This window comes from Lagopus muta, chromosome 1, assembly GCF_023343835.1.
Source record: "Lagopus muta isolate bLagMut1 chromosome 1, bLagMut1 primary, whole genome shotgun sequence".
In the NCBI taxonomy this organism is placed as follows: domain Eukaryota; kingdom Metazoa; phylum Chordata; class Aves; order Galliformes; family Phasianidae; genus Lagopus; species Lagopus muta.
Window position 1 is genome coordinate 67,841,442 of NC_064433.1, and position 19,054 is coordinate 67,860,495.

The following is a 19,054-nucleotide window of genomic DNA, read 5'->3' on the forward strand; positions in this document are numbered from 1 at the left end:
GCCCTGTAAGTACCTTTTTAATTATCTGTTGGCTATTTGCTGCTGTCAGTGTGAATTAGTGGCCTTTCTAAGATATAAAACATAGAAAACAATATTTACAAAATAAATTTAATTAAAAAAGTAACAAGAGCAAACTAAAAAAAGATATTTTCACAATCATTAAAATTTGCTTAAGCAAAGCCACTTCTTTTCCTAGATACTGAGAAATTCAGCTAAAGTTGAATTGCAATTGTCTGTATATCTTTAAACTTGTTATTTCTGCTTTCTGAATATAGGTGGTTTAAATTATTACATCTACAGGTACTTCTGTACATTTTACTCTTGTATATTACATATTAAACTTTATAGATTAAAAGTTTAGTGATGAAACAATAAATAAATGAAATAACAAACTGGAATTGTACATAAGCAGGTACTCAGATAACATATTTTTTCCTTAAGAGTTTATTTCCCAGTTTGTTTCTATTCAGATGAAAAGTGTTATGACAAAACATGAGACTTTTCTCCAAACTGAAGTTGGATACTGAGGAATAAGTTTCTATTACCTTACAGAATTCCATAAATTCTTAACAGAGACAAAAGTCTTTCTTCTTTCCGCAAGTGCTTACGACAGTCTCTCATCCTAGAAAACTGTTTCATTAACTTCTCAAAGTATTGAGAGCCTATAGAACTTCTCCAATCACTACCATTCCTGTCAAACAGTGGTTTTAAACTATAGAAAAAAAATGCAACTACTCAAAATAATGACACAGGTACACACACCAGTATGTTGCTCACTCCCCCTCACTCCCACCATGCAAAAAATGGAAAATTCAGGCTTCTGAGTTGGCTGAGAAATTTGCCACTGAATTTAGTTATTGGATATTTCACTCCAGGTCATTTTTTAAGAGCACTTAAAGGTATTTAGAGTCCAGACACAAGTACTCTCACAGGCCAGTTAGGTTTTGCTGTCCAATAGCAGGCAGTAGTTCCTTAGAAGAATCCTACCACTGCTTTAGCTCCTGAAGATTAGAACTGGGTTGTTTAGAGATAGGACTAATCTGACAAATTTGAATCTGTTGGGCACACTAACAAGGGGGCCTGGAGTGGGGGGGGGGGGGGGGGGCGCAACTTTCTTATTTCAGTGTTTAGTGCATGGAAGCATGTTTCTTGTTCATGTGGCATCTGTTCTTTCTATGTATAGATGGTGGACTACAGCTGAGCTCTGCTCTTTCAAAACCATCTGGCAAATCAAAATGCAGCCTTTGAAAACTCTGCAGCCAAACATGACTTTATTTAAGCTAGTCTAAAACTAATCTAAAGTAAATTAAAATAAGCTTACTAAGATAAGCCTACTTAAAACAAATGCAAAACTGATGTGTAGGAAGGATCAGTCTAAATTTTCAGTACACCCAACACTGTGGTTTAATTTTACTGTGCGGAGGAAGCATGAGAAAATAAATTTCTTATGAAAAGTTGGTCATTAGGTAAAATTCTACTAAATAACGAGGAAGGAAAGTTGGCAGAAAAATGGGCTGAAAGTTACTGAAGTCTTTTTTCGGTCTAGTTTCGGTGACCTAAATCTTGAGGCAGAATAAATCTTGCTATCGCAGGCAAGATACAAGTGGCAATCTTCTACTGAGCAGAAAATCTTGGTGCTTCCTGTACTCAAATGACACACGGGAACACCCAGCCCACAGCAATCACTAACAAGCACTTTCAAGGCATGACTTAGGGCTTGATTAGCAATTTCTGATTGTTGCAATCTCCTGGATTACAGCAGGTGTGCAGGCTGTTATTTGATGAGAATACCTAGGTAAGATTCATCATCACCTCACTAAAAATAAGTGCAGTATTTAAAGCAGGAAGAGAGGCTTGAAATGTTAAGTGCTACAGGTGCAGCTTTTAAGTATATAGGCGTTTGCAAATTGAAAATGAGAAGCTTGGTTTGTTTGTGATGTGGAATTGTGTAATTGCAAATGGGTACTTCTTCAGCCTTCCTGCAGTGACACAAACATGTTGTTGCACATGGCCTGTACGCAGCATGGCATTTGTGATACGGGTCTGTATTTATTGAATGTGTTTAAATGCAATATTTCACATTTAGGCTAAAAGCCAAAATTTGCTATTCTGCCATGGACCAATTCATTTCATGAAGCTCTTTGTCTTAAAGCAGGCAATATTCCTCCCGGTATGTTTTTTGATTCCCAACTTTGTCTAAGTCATTCCTTGTTATTGCATAGTAACAATAGGCTCTCTGGCTTTCGCTCTGTAGAGTGAAAACATTCTACATGATATAAACAAAAGAAGAGCTCAGCTCACCTTCTGTTTGGTGAATACCAGTTTCTTTAACTGTCAAGTATGAAAAACCCTTGTGCCCTTTTGAAAGTAGTAAGATATTTTTAAATGAGATCTGTCAAAACATTTCTTTCTTTTAGAGCTCATGCAAAAAATATATGCTGTCATAAACATCAGCTGAAATGGGTTCAGACACTCCTATATACCACTTGTCGCTACTTTTTTTCATGAGAAATTTGCACATCTGATGGTTTTTCTATGCAGAGCTGCAAGCATTCAAACTTGGCTCATTTTCTAAATATATCACATATGAAACTGTATATTTTTGAAGGCCAAATTGTTCTTTCTTTCACAGCAACGCAAAGTCTGTATTTGCTCCAGAAGTCACTGAGAGCCCTGTCCTGACTGCGGAATCCCTGCCCAGCCGTGGCTCTAGGGAGCATGAGCTCACGTGCACCTCTGAGGCTGCCTGAACCAGATGAAACACAACATTTGTCTAATGTGGTTGAAAGTCAGCCAGAGCTGTACCAGAGCAAACTGAAGACAGTCCTTTACGTATTCACTGCTCACAGCTGCACCAAGGTCCCACTAACAGTGGCCATGACCAAGACAAGTTGGTGCCATGGTCTCTGTGTGGCACTGGATTCCTCATGGAAGACGTTATGGTGCTACCAGTAGTCTATGGACCTTTAAGGCAATTACCTTCAGCTCTTTTCTAAAGAGGAAGCTTGGCCTGCATGACAACTGTGGCGTTATGCCCACAATCATGAGTTGCTAAGCAGAAGTTTAGCAGGGATTTTACAAAACTCACTGCACAGCATCAGGTTTCCAAAGCTCACTTACTGAAGCCAACAATACTACAGATCATTCTTCACTGTTCAACAAATGAACAAGTTACCTTTCTTCATAAATTCAGTCATCTTTGTTTAGAATTCTGAACAATTCCCAACTATCTTTCAGCAGCACATCTTAAATTCTGACTAGTTCTAATCATTCTGGATAGACCTATCAGACTATGAGGTACTGTTTGGTTGAAATAGTTTCTTCGCTATGGCCTTATACATGATTATCTAAAAAGATTTTTGTTATTTTTAGGATTTACATTTTTTTCTACAAATTCCTTCTGTTAAGGGAAAAACATGCACATAACTTCTTTCATTTTGGGCATGTACTGAATCTGGTACTGACATGGTCGCCTTCAAATATCCACCTTTAATAATCCATCACGAATATTTAAGGAAAGTAATTGCAACATCCTCACAAAAACAAAACAAAACAAAACAAAAACCACCACCACCACCAACAAAAAAAAAAAACAACCCAAAAAACAACCTTTAAAAGAGGACATTTCTGACTTTCATGGAGCTATTACATTTGAAAACAAAGGTTAATATATAAATATATAGAGATTAAAGAGAATGTTATTCAAAGACCTACAATCCATGCATGACAAAAAAGGAATTAGACTAAGCTGAAACTGTCCAGGCACAGAAAGAAAAAAATTATGGTCTTCAACAGAGAAGGAAAGAAGGCAAGTAAAAATACAAGATGGCCAAGCAGAAAAACACAACTGAATATTTAATGTGTCTCTTAGAAATGAAATAGCCAACCACTCAAAGCCAACAGAAAACAACTTTGTAAATTTAAACAGCACTTGCTCAAAGACAAAAAAAGTGTAAGAAGTACAAGAAGTTAGCCTTATCTACCCTTAATGCTTTCTTTGAGAGCATCCAAGGGTATTTTAAACTACAAGATAGATGTGCAAAAAAAACCAAAAAAACCAAAGCAGTTACACGTGTCTTTCTGAAAGGATGCTGGCATGACAGTTAATTTATGCACATCATAATCTTGTGGGATCAGAAGGGAAATGATACAAAAGAGGAAGAGACTTAAAAATAAAAGAAGCTGAAATGCCAATAAAAATAGCTACTCTGTCACTGAATTCTGCAATCGTGTGAAATTAGCCCTTGTGCCAGAAAACAGGAGGAAACATGGGATTTATCGTCATCTTAGAACCCAGGTACTCATCACACTGTGAGGAGGACCTGACTACAAGGTTAATGCTCTCTTACAGACTGCATAGTCCCAGAAGTTGATGGGCACAGTGACTCCAAGCCTCTGATTGCAGGACCCGTCCTCCAACCCATCAAACTGGGCTGCAAAACTGTGTTCCTGCACCTTTCTTTTGCAGTTTAGGCCTGTGGCAGAGGTTTGTCCCCAGCATTTTAGAGATGGCAGATCTAAAAAAAAAAGATCCTCCTTGGTGAGCTCCTCACAAGTGTGCTGTCCTCAGGTGTAATTGTTTGTCTGCTGTGTGGGTCGCCCAAGGAAGAGACAGTAACTGCCCCCTTCCTGGACAGCAGTCACATCTAAACTGATGCTGTTATTCTTGCAATAATGTATTAAAAGAGGATGCCCAAAAGTAAACCATTATCCTGTGTTATAAAACTGCAGAAGGGTTTGTGTTAATAGAAGTGACAAGCACTTGGAGAAGTCATTGGATCATCTAAGCAAAGTTACAAATAGATACAAGTAAATAGTGTGTGGGGGAGTAAAGATTTAAGCATGAATAATATTTACAGTAACTAAAGATAACATTACTAATGTACCCACAAATAGAAGTATATATTTATATATTTATATATTGTACTCATTTAGATGCTCTATTAATGGAAAGAAAAACAGACTACCAGTTTTGTTGGTGTTGTTCCTTTCTCATCTGTTCTATTGTAACTGCCTCCAAAGGGACCAACTGATGGATAGAATTCCATAGCTCGATCCATTTCAATGCAGTAACGTATAGTGGCAAGCCTCTGAAGAAGTTTAGAAGAGGAGAGATGAAAACATAAGCACAGGGGACTCAATTGTACAGAATTCATAAAACAAAATTATACATCTGATTCTTGTTGGTTTTTTTTTCCTCCTTTTTCTTCCCTTTTGATTTCTACTTGGTCAGAGGTTCCACTAAGCCACAAATGAGAAGTAACAAAATTTAAATTGTTTTGTTTTCTTCTAAACTTCAAGTGCAATTCAAAATCCAAATCTTATTCATACTACATACCTCTTACTACAACAGAACCTACTGGTAGGTAGTTTCATCAGATTTGAATAGATGCCTTCTTTGCTTTGCAGAAAATTATTTTTGATGGAAAATAAAAAAAGCGGAAAGAATATTTTTACGTAACGTAGTTTCAAATGGAAAGTGAAGATACACAAGTGCAGACACAAGTTTGGATCTTCAAATAGACACACTCCAGGATCCACAATACTTTTTCTGTAGTAAAAATCTCACTCAGAACATTGGTGGTTAATGATTATAAAACATTATAGGTATTCTTCAATATACAACTGAAAATAAAGACTGCAGAAAAGAGCCTTTAAATTACCAGATGTTTCTACTACGGAGGAAAGACAGTATTCAACAGGAATGCAAAATAACCTCAAACTGAATACCACTATTTATACGGTCGTAGAAATCTGGAAACTTTTGATCGCAATAGTTTTATAAATGATCTTGGAAACATCTCTTTCGACTCTTGTGCTGTGTACTTGAAATAGTTTTGTGGATGTGCCAGTACGTCAAAGAGAGCTTTAATCAGTTTCTTGTCCTGTGGGAGACAACATACATATTATATAAAAATACTGTTGGGATTTAGTTTATGCTCATCTATCATAATTAATGAACAACAGTCAGCTTTTTTCTTTTGGTAGAACTTGATTCTGGCTAAAGCAGTGTAAGTAAACTGCTCCATGTTGGAGTAGGGTTTTATACTGATGAATTTGTCTACTGTGTTTTCAGGTTTTTTTTCCTTTCTCTTTTTTTCCTTTTTTTTTTTTTTTTCCTTTCCCTTTGCAATTTCTGTTCCTGGAAGATACTGAATTGAGAGAGCAGCAGTTGGGTTAACCACAAACTGGCTGTACAAGTCAGGCATTAGTACGGAAAGCCGCCTCTGTTGGCCCTTCCAGCCTCTTTAATGCTGTTGCTCAGGACCTTCCTTCCACAAGAAAGAAAGAAGACTGGTCTTCAGCAACCCTGAGCTCTTTAAGGAGCCTCTCCTGTATTTTGGTAAAGCCTTGTTTCAGGGAATCAGCCGAGCCTGTGCCTGAAACCTGAGTGACCTGGAAGATCCAGTGAGCGAATGCTCAGAGGGTTGAGACAGGGACAACCAGGAGAGCTGGCTCTAAGCCTTACATTTAGCAGGTTAAAATTTGCTTTCTGAGCAGCTTTACATACACATATATTTAAGTTTAAATTAATTAGATGTTATACGTGGCAACACAGCAGCCTTTTTCCACAGTTCTCTCCTTCTGAAAACCATTTATCTCACCTTTTGAAAATCCTTTCACAAACAGCCTACAATGCTACATTAGGGTTATATCTTGTTAAGGCAAGATAGTAGTTTAGATAATTTTTAATGCACAGGAAATTGTAATTTATTGTTAAAAAAGCTAATTTAAACATATGCCATACTGAGGCTGAAGAAGACTCTTTGAACAATAGCTTATTCATTTTTATAACATACAATCACGTTAGCATATGTTTCATTTAGGTCTTACGTCAGCAAAGGATGTAGATGTGTGCTTAGCCCAACTGAGCTACTGATTTTGTTTTACTTCAAATACCAGCACAAAGCTCTGAAAAGAGGGAATCTCATTCGGCATCACAGAGGAAGTTTAAATATCACAACCCTATGAGGGTAATGAGAGCTACCTTGGAAAAATATTTAGTAAAAGGAATCCTTGGTTAGCCTCAGATAAAGAAGAATTTTCATACCTTTAGAATTTCTTGATGATTTTCTGATGCATATAATCGTCCATCCCGAACAATATCTTCTATTAGTTGTTGGTAATCCTCTGAAAAATAAAGATCAGTGAGCGACTGTGATATCCTTTGGCAGGATAACAGACAGATAGGCACTCATTATCTAGACTTCCTCTTCGAGACAGGTGAGAAATTGAGTATCCAGATCATTATTCAGTGATCACCTTCCTGCTGTGGTCTAATCTAATCACAGTAAAATGTAGAATTCTGTACTGAACAGTAACTTTCAATTCTCTATGTAAGTATTGACTTACCCCCAGAAAGCTACTCCCTCCACATAACAGTGCTTTATTATCTACATTTTATAAACGAAGAAACAAGACCACAGATATGAAATAACTGTCAAAGGCTACATAAAACACAGGCAGCTGCCAAAGTTATCATAAAAAAGTCTTGATTTTGTTAAAACAGGAATCATCCCAAAGTCCAAAATACACAGTTTAATGCATATTTCTATACGATGAGCTAGAATGGTCTAAAACGTTAAGGATTTATGGAAGTGGCTAGTTAAAGGGTATTTCCTTTGGCATCCTTGCTTTTCTCTGTTGAACTTGCGATGTTATTAATTTATACTTTTAATGACTGTGTTGATTATCAGTAGGGCTTGATGAAGGGGCTTCCTGAAATGTACAGCAATTAATAGTTTTCTCATTACACATATGATAAATGACCATTAAAGAGAGTCTCACTGAATTTCATGTAAGTTTAAAGAATTCTCTGTAACTTGCCATCTGTCTTTCAAACATTAAGAAAAGAAATAAATATAAAATCAGGTATCATTTAAAACCAGTTGTAAAGAATTTGAAAGTAATGGACAGAAAAAGTTACATGAAGTTTTGTCTTCATTCTTCTCTCCCTGTCATCACATGATGGACAGATTCTGAAGGCCAGTGTTCTGCATTTCACATAAACACAGAGATGGAAAACAATCCCCTTCTCACCATCATACGTCACATAAGGGACTTGAAATCCTTTCCCACTGTTGCCTTCATTTGACTTGAACTGAATCCATAGCTTCCTTGATCTTGAAGTAAATGCAATAGGTCTCTCATAAGTCTGACACGTTTCGTATGTAGTAATTGAAGTAGGAGAAGCTAGGAAATATTAAATACATACGTTTTATAATTTCAAAGTCAGAAATGTGAAATTGACAAAACACTTCTCAGTTTACAGATACCTGTCAGCTTAAGGTTTTTTTTTTTTGTTTGTTTGTTTGGTGACAGAAGGCTCTTTTATCTGCCAAAGAGACGAAGGGAATTTTTCAACAAAGGTAGTAAGAGCCCTTCTCCTCTGTCCCAAGACAAGTTCATTTCTAATGTTTACAAGATTAGTATCAATATTACTCACTCTGTGTACTACTGACCCCAGATAGACCACAACAAGTCAGCTGCACCCCAGGTAGATGTGATAAGCAGCTCCAAGAACTCCCTGTTTGGGGAATTAACCTGATAGCAGTACGCAATTACCCTCTGAAGAAGAGTTAATGTGAGTGTGCCCAGGCCAGTGCTGTGTTTCGCTGTGCAAATCCCATGGCTGCAGGAGCACCTCAGCCAGAGCACAGGAAGAAGAGGAGCCTACAGGCAGTTCTCACTTGGCACGGCTGATCACACCACCTGCCTGGCCTTGCCTTTATCTAACAGTGCAGCAATAAGTTATCATAAGAATGCTGTTTTTGTTTGGCAGTAGAAATGATAGAGTTGTTTCAGGAATCACAAAACATAGAATACCTCAGGTTGGAAGGGACCTTTAAAGATCTTGTTCCAGTCCCCTTGCCATGGACAGGATTGTCACCCACCAGATCACGCTGCCCAGAGCCCCATCCAACCTGGTCTTGAATGCCTCCAGGGATAGGGCATCTGCAGCTTCTCTGGGCAACCTGTTCCAGTGCCTCACTACACTCTTGAGTAAAGAATTTCTTCCTAACATCCAGCCTAAATCTCCCTTCTCTTATTTGCAAGCCATTCCGCCTCATCCTATCACTATCAGTCTGTAAAAAGTCAGTCCCTGTCCTGCTTATAAGTTCCCTTTATGTACTGGACGGCTGCAATGAGTTTTCCATTGAGCCTTCTCCTCTCCAAACTAAACAAACCCAGCTCTCACAGCCTTTCTTCAGAGGTGTTCTAGCCCTTGGAGCATCTTTGTGGCTCTATTTTGAACCCACTCCAACAGCTCTACATCTTTCTTGTGCTGGAGGCCCCAGACGTGGACACAGTACTCCAGATGAGGCCTTATAAGGTGCAGAGTAGAGGGGGACAGTCACCTCTTGTGCCCTCCTGGCCACCTCTCTTTTGATGCAGCCCAGGATACAGTAGGCCTTCTGTGCCACAAGGCACACTGCTGGATCATGTCCAGTTCTTGTCCACCAAGACCCTCAAGTCCTTCTTTGCAGGGCTGCTCTCAATGAGTTCTTCTCCCAGTCAGTACACACTTCTGGTATTGCCCTCACCTAAGTGCAACACCTTGCACTTGGCCTTGTTGAACCTCATTAGGTTCATGTGGACCAACTTTTCAAGCCTGTACAGGTCCATCTGGATGGAATCCCTTCCTTCTGTTGTGTCAACTGCATTACTCGGCTTGGTGTCATCAATGAACTTGCTGAGAGTGAACTCAGTCCCACTGTCGATGCTATTGATAAAGTTGTTGAAGAGACACTGGTCTGAAGACAGATCCCTGGGGGACAACACTTGTGACCAACCTCCACCAGGACATAGAGCCATTTACCACAACTATCTGGCTGTGACCATCCAACCAATTCTTTATCCACTGAATAGACCAGCCTTCAATCTGTATCTCTCCAATCTAAAGATAAGGAGGTGGTGTGGGACCACACCAAAGGCCTTGTGCAACTCCAGGTAGATGACATCAGTTGCCCTTTCTTTGAAGGAGTGACTGATCCTGTAACTCCATCATGGAACGCCACCAGATTTGCCCTTGGTGAAGCCATGCTGGTTGTGTCAGATCCTCTTGTCATCTTGCATGTGTCTTAGCATCTCTTCCAGGAGGATCTGCTCCATGATCTTCCCAGGTAAGACTCACTGTAGTTGAGTCTCTGCACTTCACATACAACACAGGCCTGTAGTTCCCCATGTCTTCCTTTCTTACAAAATATGTTAACCTTAAAAGTGATGTTTCTCTTTTCCCAGTTAACAGAGACTTTGCCTGACAGCCATGACATTTAAAATATTATAGAGAGTGGCTTGGCAATCACATCAACAAGTTTCTTCAGGAGCCTGAGATGCACTTCATTTGGCCTCATAAGAAAATCCCATAACAGCTGAATGAAGAAAAGTGGAAAATCTTTTCTGTGCACAAGGTTTACCCAGTATGCTGTGTGAATCACAGGCCCATTTGATGCTACAGCACTTAGGGTTCCTACCACGTAAAGACCTATACTTTTCTCTCCTTACAGAATTAGCTTCAATAAATAGCATTTAAAATGGTATCTCACAGAGACTAAGTGCTTTTTTACTGGGATCATAATGGACCAGGACCAACCACTGTAAAACACCTGGCTGTAGGTTTGCAAGGAAAATACCATTTATCTGTACTGAAATAGAGCTGATAATTTGAGAACCACACACAATTGTGTAGAGTTAAGGTGACAAGCAAAGCTATCAGATTACTGAACAAATTTCACAAGCTTGCTCACTTTCTGTTTATATTGCCTGTGTGACTTGGGCTGAACACATTCAAAGCACGCTCAGCAACTGGAAACTCACGACAACCACTGGAGGACTGTGAGCATGACTTTTACTTGCTCTGTGCAAATACTTCCACAGAGCTGGAGCTTGTCTCAGCCCACATCTGCCTGTGTGTGCATAAGTGAAGGACTGGGTGGCAAGTGTGGATCAGGGAGAAGCCCAGCTTAACATAACCACGCTGGCAAGAACATGCTGTATTATTTATACATACCATTGTGGTTGAGTCCATTCTTAAACTACAAGTAAGGGGATCCAACAGTACCTCTGGATCTGCGATCAGTTTTTTCACTGCTTTCACTGTATGCCGACTTTCCATAAAATGTAATAAATATTTGTAAAGACTACTTATGTGATGCCAAATATATAGTAATTGCAAATCACATATCTGAAAAACTCCCCTCATTTTTCAGTGCTGATATTGTGGTACTACTGTTGGCTCTAAAGTGAAAGCCAAATATTTCCCTGATCTGCCTGGCGTTAGTTACTGCTGGAACCACAGCTTGGGATTAGGACAACTAATTTGTTCTGCTACACTGTTTTGCTTTTAAAAAACAAATCTATACAGAAATATTTTTATTTTATCTACACTGAGCAGGTTTCTTTTAGTACTCATCTGATATATAGAGCTGCCAACACAAGCCCTCAAGGATAAAAAAAAAAGGTCACGAAAATTGTTTTAGCAAATGAAATACGCCATTTTACCAAGTAAAATACACTGTTTAAACAAAGTTCCATATCAACAATTGCTTTTCAGGTTTGGTGCTTCTTGGAAATTTAACAACAGATCAATAGAAGCTGGATGCCTATAAAGGACGGCAGGAGAAATGTATCATAATGCTGTCTTAGCTTCAGGAGTAATCAAAGAAAGGGTACGATACCACTCCACATAAAGTTGGGAAAAGTTGGATTTCTTGAAGGTGTCAGGAGACAATCTGTGCCATGGCAAAGATTTAGCAATACTTGCAGCATTTGTATATTGTGCAGCATTTACTCACAAAGGATAAGCAAGAGAATAATTTGCATAGATGTCAGAAGATATCTCTTCTAATCTAATTTAGCATTACTGCATTGACTTCTAGAATGGCAGTGATTTATCCCACATGATAATTGGGCTAGACAAAAGCCCATTAACTGCTTTGTGATTCAGCCAGGACTCTTGAATAATTAATATGTTAATTGTTATTGGTACAGTGTTCTGTTTTAACTTGCTCTGCCATTTCAACAGTCCTTTTAAAAACACTGAAAGTTGAGGACAATCATCCGTTCAGTACGAACTTCCCACTCAGACTGTTTGCAATAAATATTTATATAACCCATGTCTGACAACTTACCACTTTTTCTCATTACTAAAACATCACCACATTCATCTTCTATTGGGAGAAATATCTCAGGCACAACAATGAGTATTCTCCTCTTTGGGGGCGGATTTATATTCCAAATGCATTCAACGTTAGCTGGGTAGTCTCCAGGATAGTTAGGTGATTCAATATAGCCAGTATAATCACCAAGTTCTCCTCCACAGTGCTGGTCTATGCAGGAACAGAAATTAGCATTTGTGTTAGCTGATGAGCTAATTTGAGCTGTTATTCTAGATCTGTCAAGAGCAAGCCTAAACTTCTCCTCCTGGGTTTAGAAATGGATACATTCTTCAGCTGCTTCTTTGTTTATCACTGAAAGCCCTTAAAGCAATAGTCAACCTACAGAGATGATTGCAACTGATTTGTATACCCTTAATCTCCAGTGCATAAGGTAACCCTCCATTCAGCTTTGACGTTTGATTAAGAAACCAGCAGGTAAGTAAACAGGATCTCATTGTGGAGGCACTCATGCAGTGGTTACCACTGAGGCCATGCTGACATCTACGTTTTCTGACTGAACTTCATGTGGTTTTTAACCTGGTTTAGGTGAAAGCGTGTGATGATCCTAATAGGTAACCTTATCTTGATTATAGATCTACTTTGCTTTGTTTAAAGTGAAACAACTTATTCAAGAATCTTAACCGATGCATTTAAGTTTTACTTTCTGAGCTTTTAAAATTCCTACTGAATTTACCGTGTGATTCACTAAGTTATTTAACTTGATCTTTCCAGGCCTACACAACTGTGTAAAACTAGATGTACATTTAAATATTTTGCTTAATCAAAAAATTCTGCAAGGTCAGAAGCTGGACTGAAAACAGAAAATATCTAAGCCAGCAAAGTGACATAAGTGGTTTTACTTTATTGGAAAATTATCAAACTCCTTCAAATTCTTTAAGAATAACTGATTTACTTAAATTGCATTAGAAAATATGACTTAGTAAGAATAAAAATTTATGGCAGCTGTACATACGAATATTTGATATGACATTACCTAACTATTATAGAGAACTTCTCTTAAATTTGCATGGTTGGGATGAAAAAAAATCTTTCGTCTAAAAGAAACAGTAACTCACAGAAGATCAAATACAACTACACAGCAATCCTCAGAGATGTTTAAAATGGTAACTTAAGACAGAGGGCTGAGTACTGCAAAAAAGCCTATGAGACTTCACTGTCATAAGTAATTATCTGGCATTTGCAGTATGCATGACCGTATCTGCTAGCATTTTATAACGACTAGCAGCAGTTACTCTGATAGAAGATATTGTGCTCTACAGAGATAGAAATATGCATCACTGCAAAACTTCCAGGATCTGGGAATTTGAAAGCTCAATAGTTTTAACTTGTAGCTGGCACTCTATGAAATTACATTAATGCTAAAACAATTAAATGCATCAAGTGATAGTTTTCCAGGTTTTGTTCTCCTTGCTTTCAGTTTTTACTGTCCCATGTGGCAGCAGATATAAGCTAACTGGGAAATACATGATGAGAGTGCAACCTGACAAATGAACCTTCAAGCTGCGGTTCAGAAACAAAGACATGCTTCACCTCACAGCTACTATAAATGCAACTTACTTTTACAGTGTGTAACATTAGTGGAGCCATCAAAATCTGTGCTTGTGTTCCCAGGGCAGGTGATGCAGTAGTTTTGACCAAACTCAGGTTGGTAAGTTCCTACAGGGCATCGGATACATCTGTGCGTTGTGGAGTTGTAGTAGTGTCCAGGAGAGCAATGAACTGCAAAGTATGAGCCATATTATTTTCATATTATTTTCCCTCTACTTTGGACATAGCCCATGATTCCCAAACTGCAGTATAATTACTAGGCAGTAAAAGGCAAAAAGAACATAAGCTCACACTATTTCCAATTACAAATGACCTTCTAACTAGAATACTCCTCTGAAGACTGATGAACTAGCAATTCATGCTAGATATGCCTCTCACTACATTTGATACAGGGGTTTCCTATGAGCTAATAAAAAATGGAAGATGATACATATCTGCCTCAACAACAAAAATGTCTTTCACAATAGCAAGAGGGGAGTTCCTATGTTTGCCAGAATCAGCATGTAATTCAAATAAGTAAGCCAAAATAAGTTTGGGCAGATTCCTTCTTTAGTGTTTGCACTGGAAGTTGTCATTACAGGACACGCAACGTGTTCCATACTAACAGTTGCTGCCCAGCCCATTTGTAAAGAATCCTTAACTTCATATAATTTCTGTAATATTTAGTTTTTCTAGTTTGGAAAATAAAAACAGGCAGCAATGAAAGGCTAAATCATTCTCTGATGCAGGCTGGTTTGATTTTTTGCCATGCAGTGAAGCTGATTTATACTTCCCAGTTGCAGAGCTAATACTATATGTGCCTGTGGTAAATTCCAAATACAATAAATCCTGTTCAGACTCCATCTCCACAACCTTGGGAGATCATGACTATTTTACAGATTGCCCGAACATTTAATTTAATCACATACACTGTTCCTATATGCAGTGACTATGTTTGTTTTGGAGACTATCAAAGCTCACAAACAAAAGGGCAAGCAGCAGGAAACAAATCATGGAAAGATATGAAATTCACCTTTGGTTTCACAGTCTTGAAAAGAAACAGCACCTTCGTACTTGGTCACAAGCCCTCCACCACATGGAAAGCAGAGGGTTCTTCCTGGTTCAGGCTGATATGTACCAAGAGGACAGACTCGACAAGGTTTAAAACCATCTGATGAATAGTGTCCAGGAGAACACTGCCCTAGAAATGAAAATGATCATCTGTGTTAGTGAGCTTACTTTTCTGGCCAAAATATAAAAACAGCTCATAGTTGGCAATGTTTCTTTTACCTTAAAAAAGTAACTACAAGACAGCTGCAGATCAAATTCTAGTCTTACCTGCTGCATCTGGATTGTTCCTGTAACTACTTCCTAAAAACAGGGCCAGCAATTAGAACTAGTTTCTTAATAAGCTCTTTGCTACCCATGTTTCTTTTTAAATTTTCTTTTTTAGAATGGGTCTAATAAGATGTTTTTATAATATTTTCACTGAGTCTTTCACCTGAGAATTACAAAGTTCTCTACAGGGAAAAAATGAATCTTTGTATCATATCTGTGAAGCATTGTTTTCTTTTTAATATCTTCTTTTTATTATATGGAAATGGTAACTATCTAGATGGGACAGTGTGGCATCCTGTCTGGAAGAATAGCTGACACCAGCAGCTTTCTGGGCAGCTGCAAAAACTACTGCTTGTCAGAAGTTCTTCTGCCAGAAAGCAGCCAGTTGTGAAAAGCAAAGCACTTCGTTGAGGAGCTCACTGACAGATACAAGGTAGTTTTAAAACTTGCTCTCCAGCTAATTTCTGATAGGCATTTGTTTGGCTTGCTTCTTTCTAGCTAGTGTACTTTACTCTTCGACAACATATTTGAGAATCAAGATGTCAAGTTTTTCAACATTATGGCATTACTACATATCTTCACACTAGTCCAGCCAGGAGATCAGCACTTTGAGATGTGTTAAGTGTTCCCTGAGGTTGCCTAATAGCAATACTTTGCAATTCATTTTCCCCAAGAACTGAACAGCAGACAGAAAAAACTGGCTTGAAATCCTGAGAGTTTTGAGAGCTCTAGGTGGGGTTGGGGTTTTTTATAAACCCTGATATTGGGAAATATTGGGGACGTCCAGCATCCTGGGTAATTGGCACTCAGGATGGACAAGAAATCCTGAGCAAAAGCAAAGTTAAAGCAAAAATTCAAGCAAAAGTTCCTACAAAAAATCTAACTCTTATAGACAACGTTGGGATCAGGATCTCTGGGATTTAGTCTTGCTCCCATCCCACCTGGCTGGAATATGAGTGTACAAGTAGGTTGATGTGACACAGACTCAGAGACATGACACTGCTAATTTGAAGACAATTCTGCACTTATTTTTATAGCAAAACTGATCCTCCTGGTCTGGTCCAACTGGTTGCTGGACTTTAATGTGAAGGTAGTTAATGAATGGATGTGGGTCTGGATTTCAATGTGAAAATTAAGAATGTGTGAAATGTGGCTCAGAGATATCTTTTAAGGAATAGGTACCGTTGTGTTTTCATACTGCTAAATGTTTGCTGTTTTCAGCATTAATATATCTTACCTGAGGATGTATATAGAAGTGAGCTGTTTCCTTCTTGCCTTTTTAATTGAATTTGAAATTGAAATTTACCAACAAAATATATCTGACATGATTTCCCTGAGAAAAGCCCCAAATGAATAGGCTCCCTAACTGTGTTTTGGGCTTGTGTCTGCAAGAATCACATGGAATTTAAATATCATAGCATCTTATTCAGTTGGAGCTACAAAAGAGTTCTATGCAACAGCCACTTGCAATCTCTTTCAGGTATCTGCATGTGCTTCACCTGTAGGGATGAGGATTTGGATTACAGTGTACTTGTTACCACACAGACATACACTGCTCCAGAAGACATGATGCAAAAATAGTATTAATTACACATGGTGAGTACATTTCTAACAAAGCCTGTTATTTACAAAGTCATAAAAACACAGTTTTATTATATGTGCTGCAACATTTTATCCTGTTCTTGATAAAAATTTAGGGAGGCTTATGAAGTCTCAAGTACATTCTTTTGCCACTTTCAGAAAAAAAGAAAAGGGGAGAGTTGATTAGGAAAAAAAAGACTCTTGTGATCTGACAGCAAACATTTCCAGAGCAATACTCTCCACAAAAATAACCAGAAGGATTTCTTTGTGTTGTGCAGAACAAAAATTCAAATGCAAGCCTTGCTAAAGGTGAGATAAAGCAACTAGTAACTCTTGTTCTACTTTGGTCAGTACACTATATCAACATTTTTTAAACTCTGATAATCTATTCTTATTGGATTTTGTTCAAATAAAAAAAAACAAAACCCAAGATGTACAGGCATTTTGAGTTTTTTTCAATGATAGCTCCTGCATACAGGATATCAGCAAAATCTACCATATGTTTGACTAAACTAAACTTTTTTTAAGTTCAGTGAATGAAGAAAAATGGCAGCTTCTCAAGTGTCATTCATTGTGTGCTCACTCTAGTTATTCTTGAAGTAAGCATTAATGTAAATTATATGGGTAGGTTTTAAAGTCAGAACTGGCAAAGCAGATAGGACAGATTTCTTTCCAAGAAAAAAAGCTACTAGATTTTGCTCATCTGCAGGAAATAATGTAGATAAAATAATTAACAGTGATATATCTTGAATAACTTACAATAGAAGCATTTACAAACCGAAATTTGCAGCTCTTTTCTGAAACTGGGATTACCATCGTAATCCAATTTATATATAACGAAGTCAAGTCAGAGGTGCTGTGTCATTTGCCAAAAGCTATAGCAAATTCATACAGCATGGCACTTGCAGTCATTACCTCTGAGCCCATGTACAGACCCTTGCAACACAACTATCTCAAAGTTACAACTGCTGCCAATGAAGCCAGGTAAACAGCATCCCATGCAAAAGGTTAAATCAGCAGGTTCATTACACTCACCAGCCCAAAGTAAACTATCCCTTTGGCTTGCAATATACCTGATGAGTCCTTACAAGTCGAGGTATGTCTGTTCAGATTCCATACCTGACGTGAAGTAAAGAGCTTTGCTTGACTTGCTCATTTTCATACCATAACCTTGCTGCAGCAGGTCCCACCTTCAGTTGGCAATGTCAGCATGTCAGTGAATGGAACGAGCCAGAACATTTTGTATATTGCTTGTAAGAGCACAGAGATTTCTTCTGTTACCTTTACAAGACAGAAGTGTGGATGGCTCTGCCCTCTTTTAGCCTCCACACTTCACAGGCTGTGTGGCAACACCTAATCCTTTTACAATCACATCAAACTTGCCTCCACATTCTGAAACATTCCGGGCGCCTGCTACTCCCTGTCCATCATTACTTGGGCAAGGCTCACAGGTAAGTTGACCTTCTGTGTCTTGGTATGTTCCTGGTGAGCAAGGAATGCACTGATTATGTTCTCCGCTATAAAAGGTGCCCGTGCTGCAGGTAACTGAGAAAAGAAAAGAGGAATCTGCATAAGGACTTTCATTTTGATCACATCATTTTCCTATATATTGAACGTTTAGAGAAGATGGGTCTTTTTAGTCTCAGTATTATTAGTGGCACTTTTGCATGCATTAGGCAAAGACTGTCACCTGATGTAAAGAGGACTGTCTGGGGTCTGCAGCCAATTGACATCAGTGCAGTCAAGGTCCTTCTTCTACTGTTTAACCCATTAAATGGCATTCTACTGTGCTGAAGCACTACCAGATATAGTTGTTAATAAAGTTAATGCAGTCTGCAAACAGTATATTGCAGTTCAATTAAGGCAGTGTTGTATAATGTATAGGAAATGATGTGAATAGTTTGATGATGTGAACAAATTTAAATTATGTGCATTTATGTGTAAGTTCTACGGAAGAAGGCACAAAAATCTGTCTCCTGTAATCAGTTCTGGCGATTTCTCTGAGGGCAGTGTATCCCATGTAATGTTTTCTTTTTCTTGACACTCAAATAGCCCAAATGGAAGGCATTTTAAGTATGTAAATGAATCCGTATACTCTTCTTATAGTAACAGGTCACAATTACATTAAAGGTTTTTCTCTACTGGATATTAGTAATTAGTAATTAGCTTCTAGACACTAACAGCAGCAGCTTTTCAATAACTGCTTGTAAATCACTGTTCCTATGTGATGAAAACAGCCTTAGAAACAACTCATCAGAGGCATCTAATAGACCTGTCTTAAACTCCTTTTTGCTTGTAAATGACTTGGTGTCTAAAAGCAGCTGGAAAAACAGATATGCTAATATTGAAAATGTGACTCCAAGTGATTAGAAACCTTGCAGTGCTGAGAACTGCCACTAGTAGTTTTGCATTATCACCTTAGCACTACA

The 19,054-nt window shown here is 38.2% G+C and overlaps 1 protein-coding gene across 5 annotated transcripts in view; it reads right to left on the reverse strand.

The window, feature by feature from the left end:
* Positions 1-1,091: 1,091 nt before the first annotated feature.
* SCUBE1 (signal peptide, CUB domain and EGF like domain containing 1) overlaps positions 1,092-19,054 on the reverse strand; it is a 201,027-nt gene continuing 183,064 nt past the window's right edge. For all 5 annotated transcript variants that reach the window (XM_048964163.1, XM_048964156.1, XM_048964148.1 and 2 more), the window contains 7 exons: positions 18,009-18,170; positions 14,740-14,907; positions 13,737-13,898; positions 12,132-12,329; positions 8,041-8,193; positions 7,052-7,131; positions 1,092-5,885 (listed from right to left, as the gene is read on the reverse strand). In XM_048964163.1, the coding sequence (XP_048820120.1) occupies positions 5,733-5,885; positions 7,052-7,131; positions 8,041-8,193; positions 12,132-12,329; positions 13,737-13,898; positions 14,740-14,907; positions 18,009-18,170 (1,076 nt within the window). In that variant the 3' untranslated portion in view covers positions 1,092-5,732. The remainder of the gene's footprint in view (positions 5,886-7,051; positions 7,132-8,040; positions 8,194-12,131; positions 12,330-13,736; positions 13,899-14,739; positions 14,908-18,008; positions 18,171-19,054) is intronic.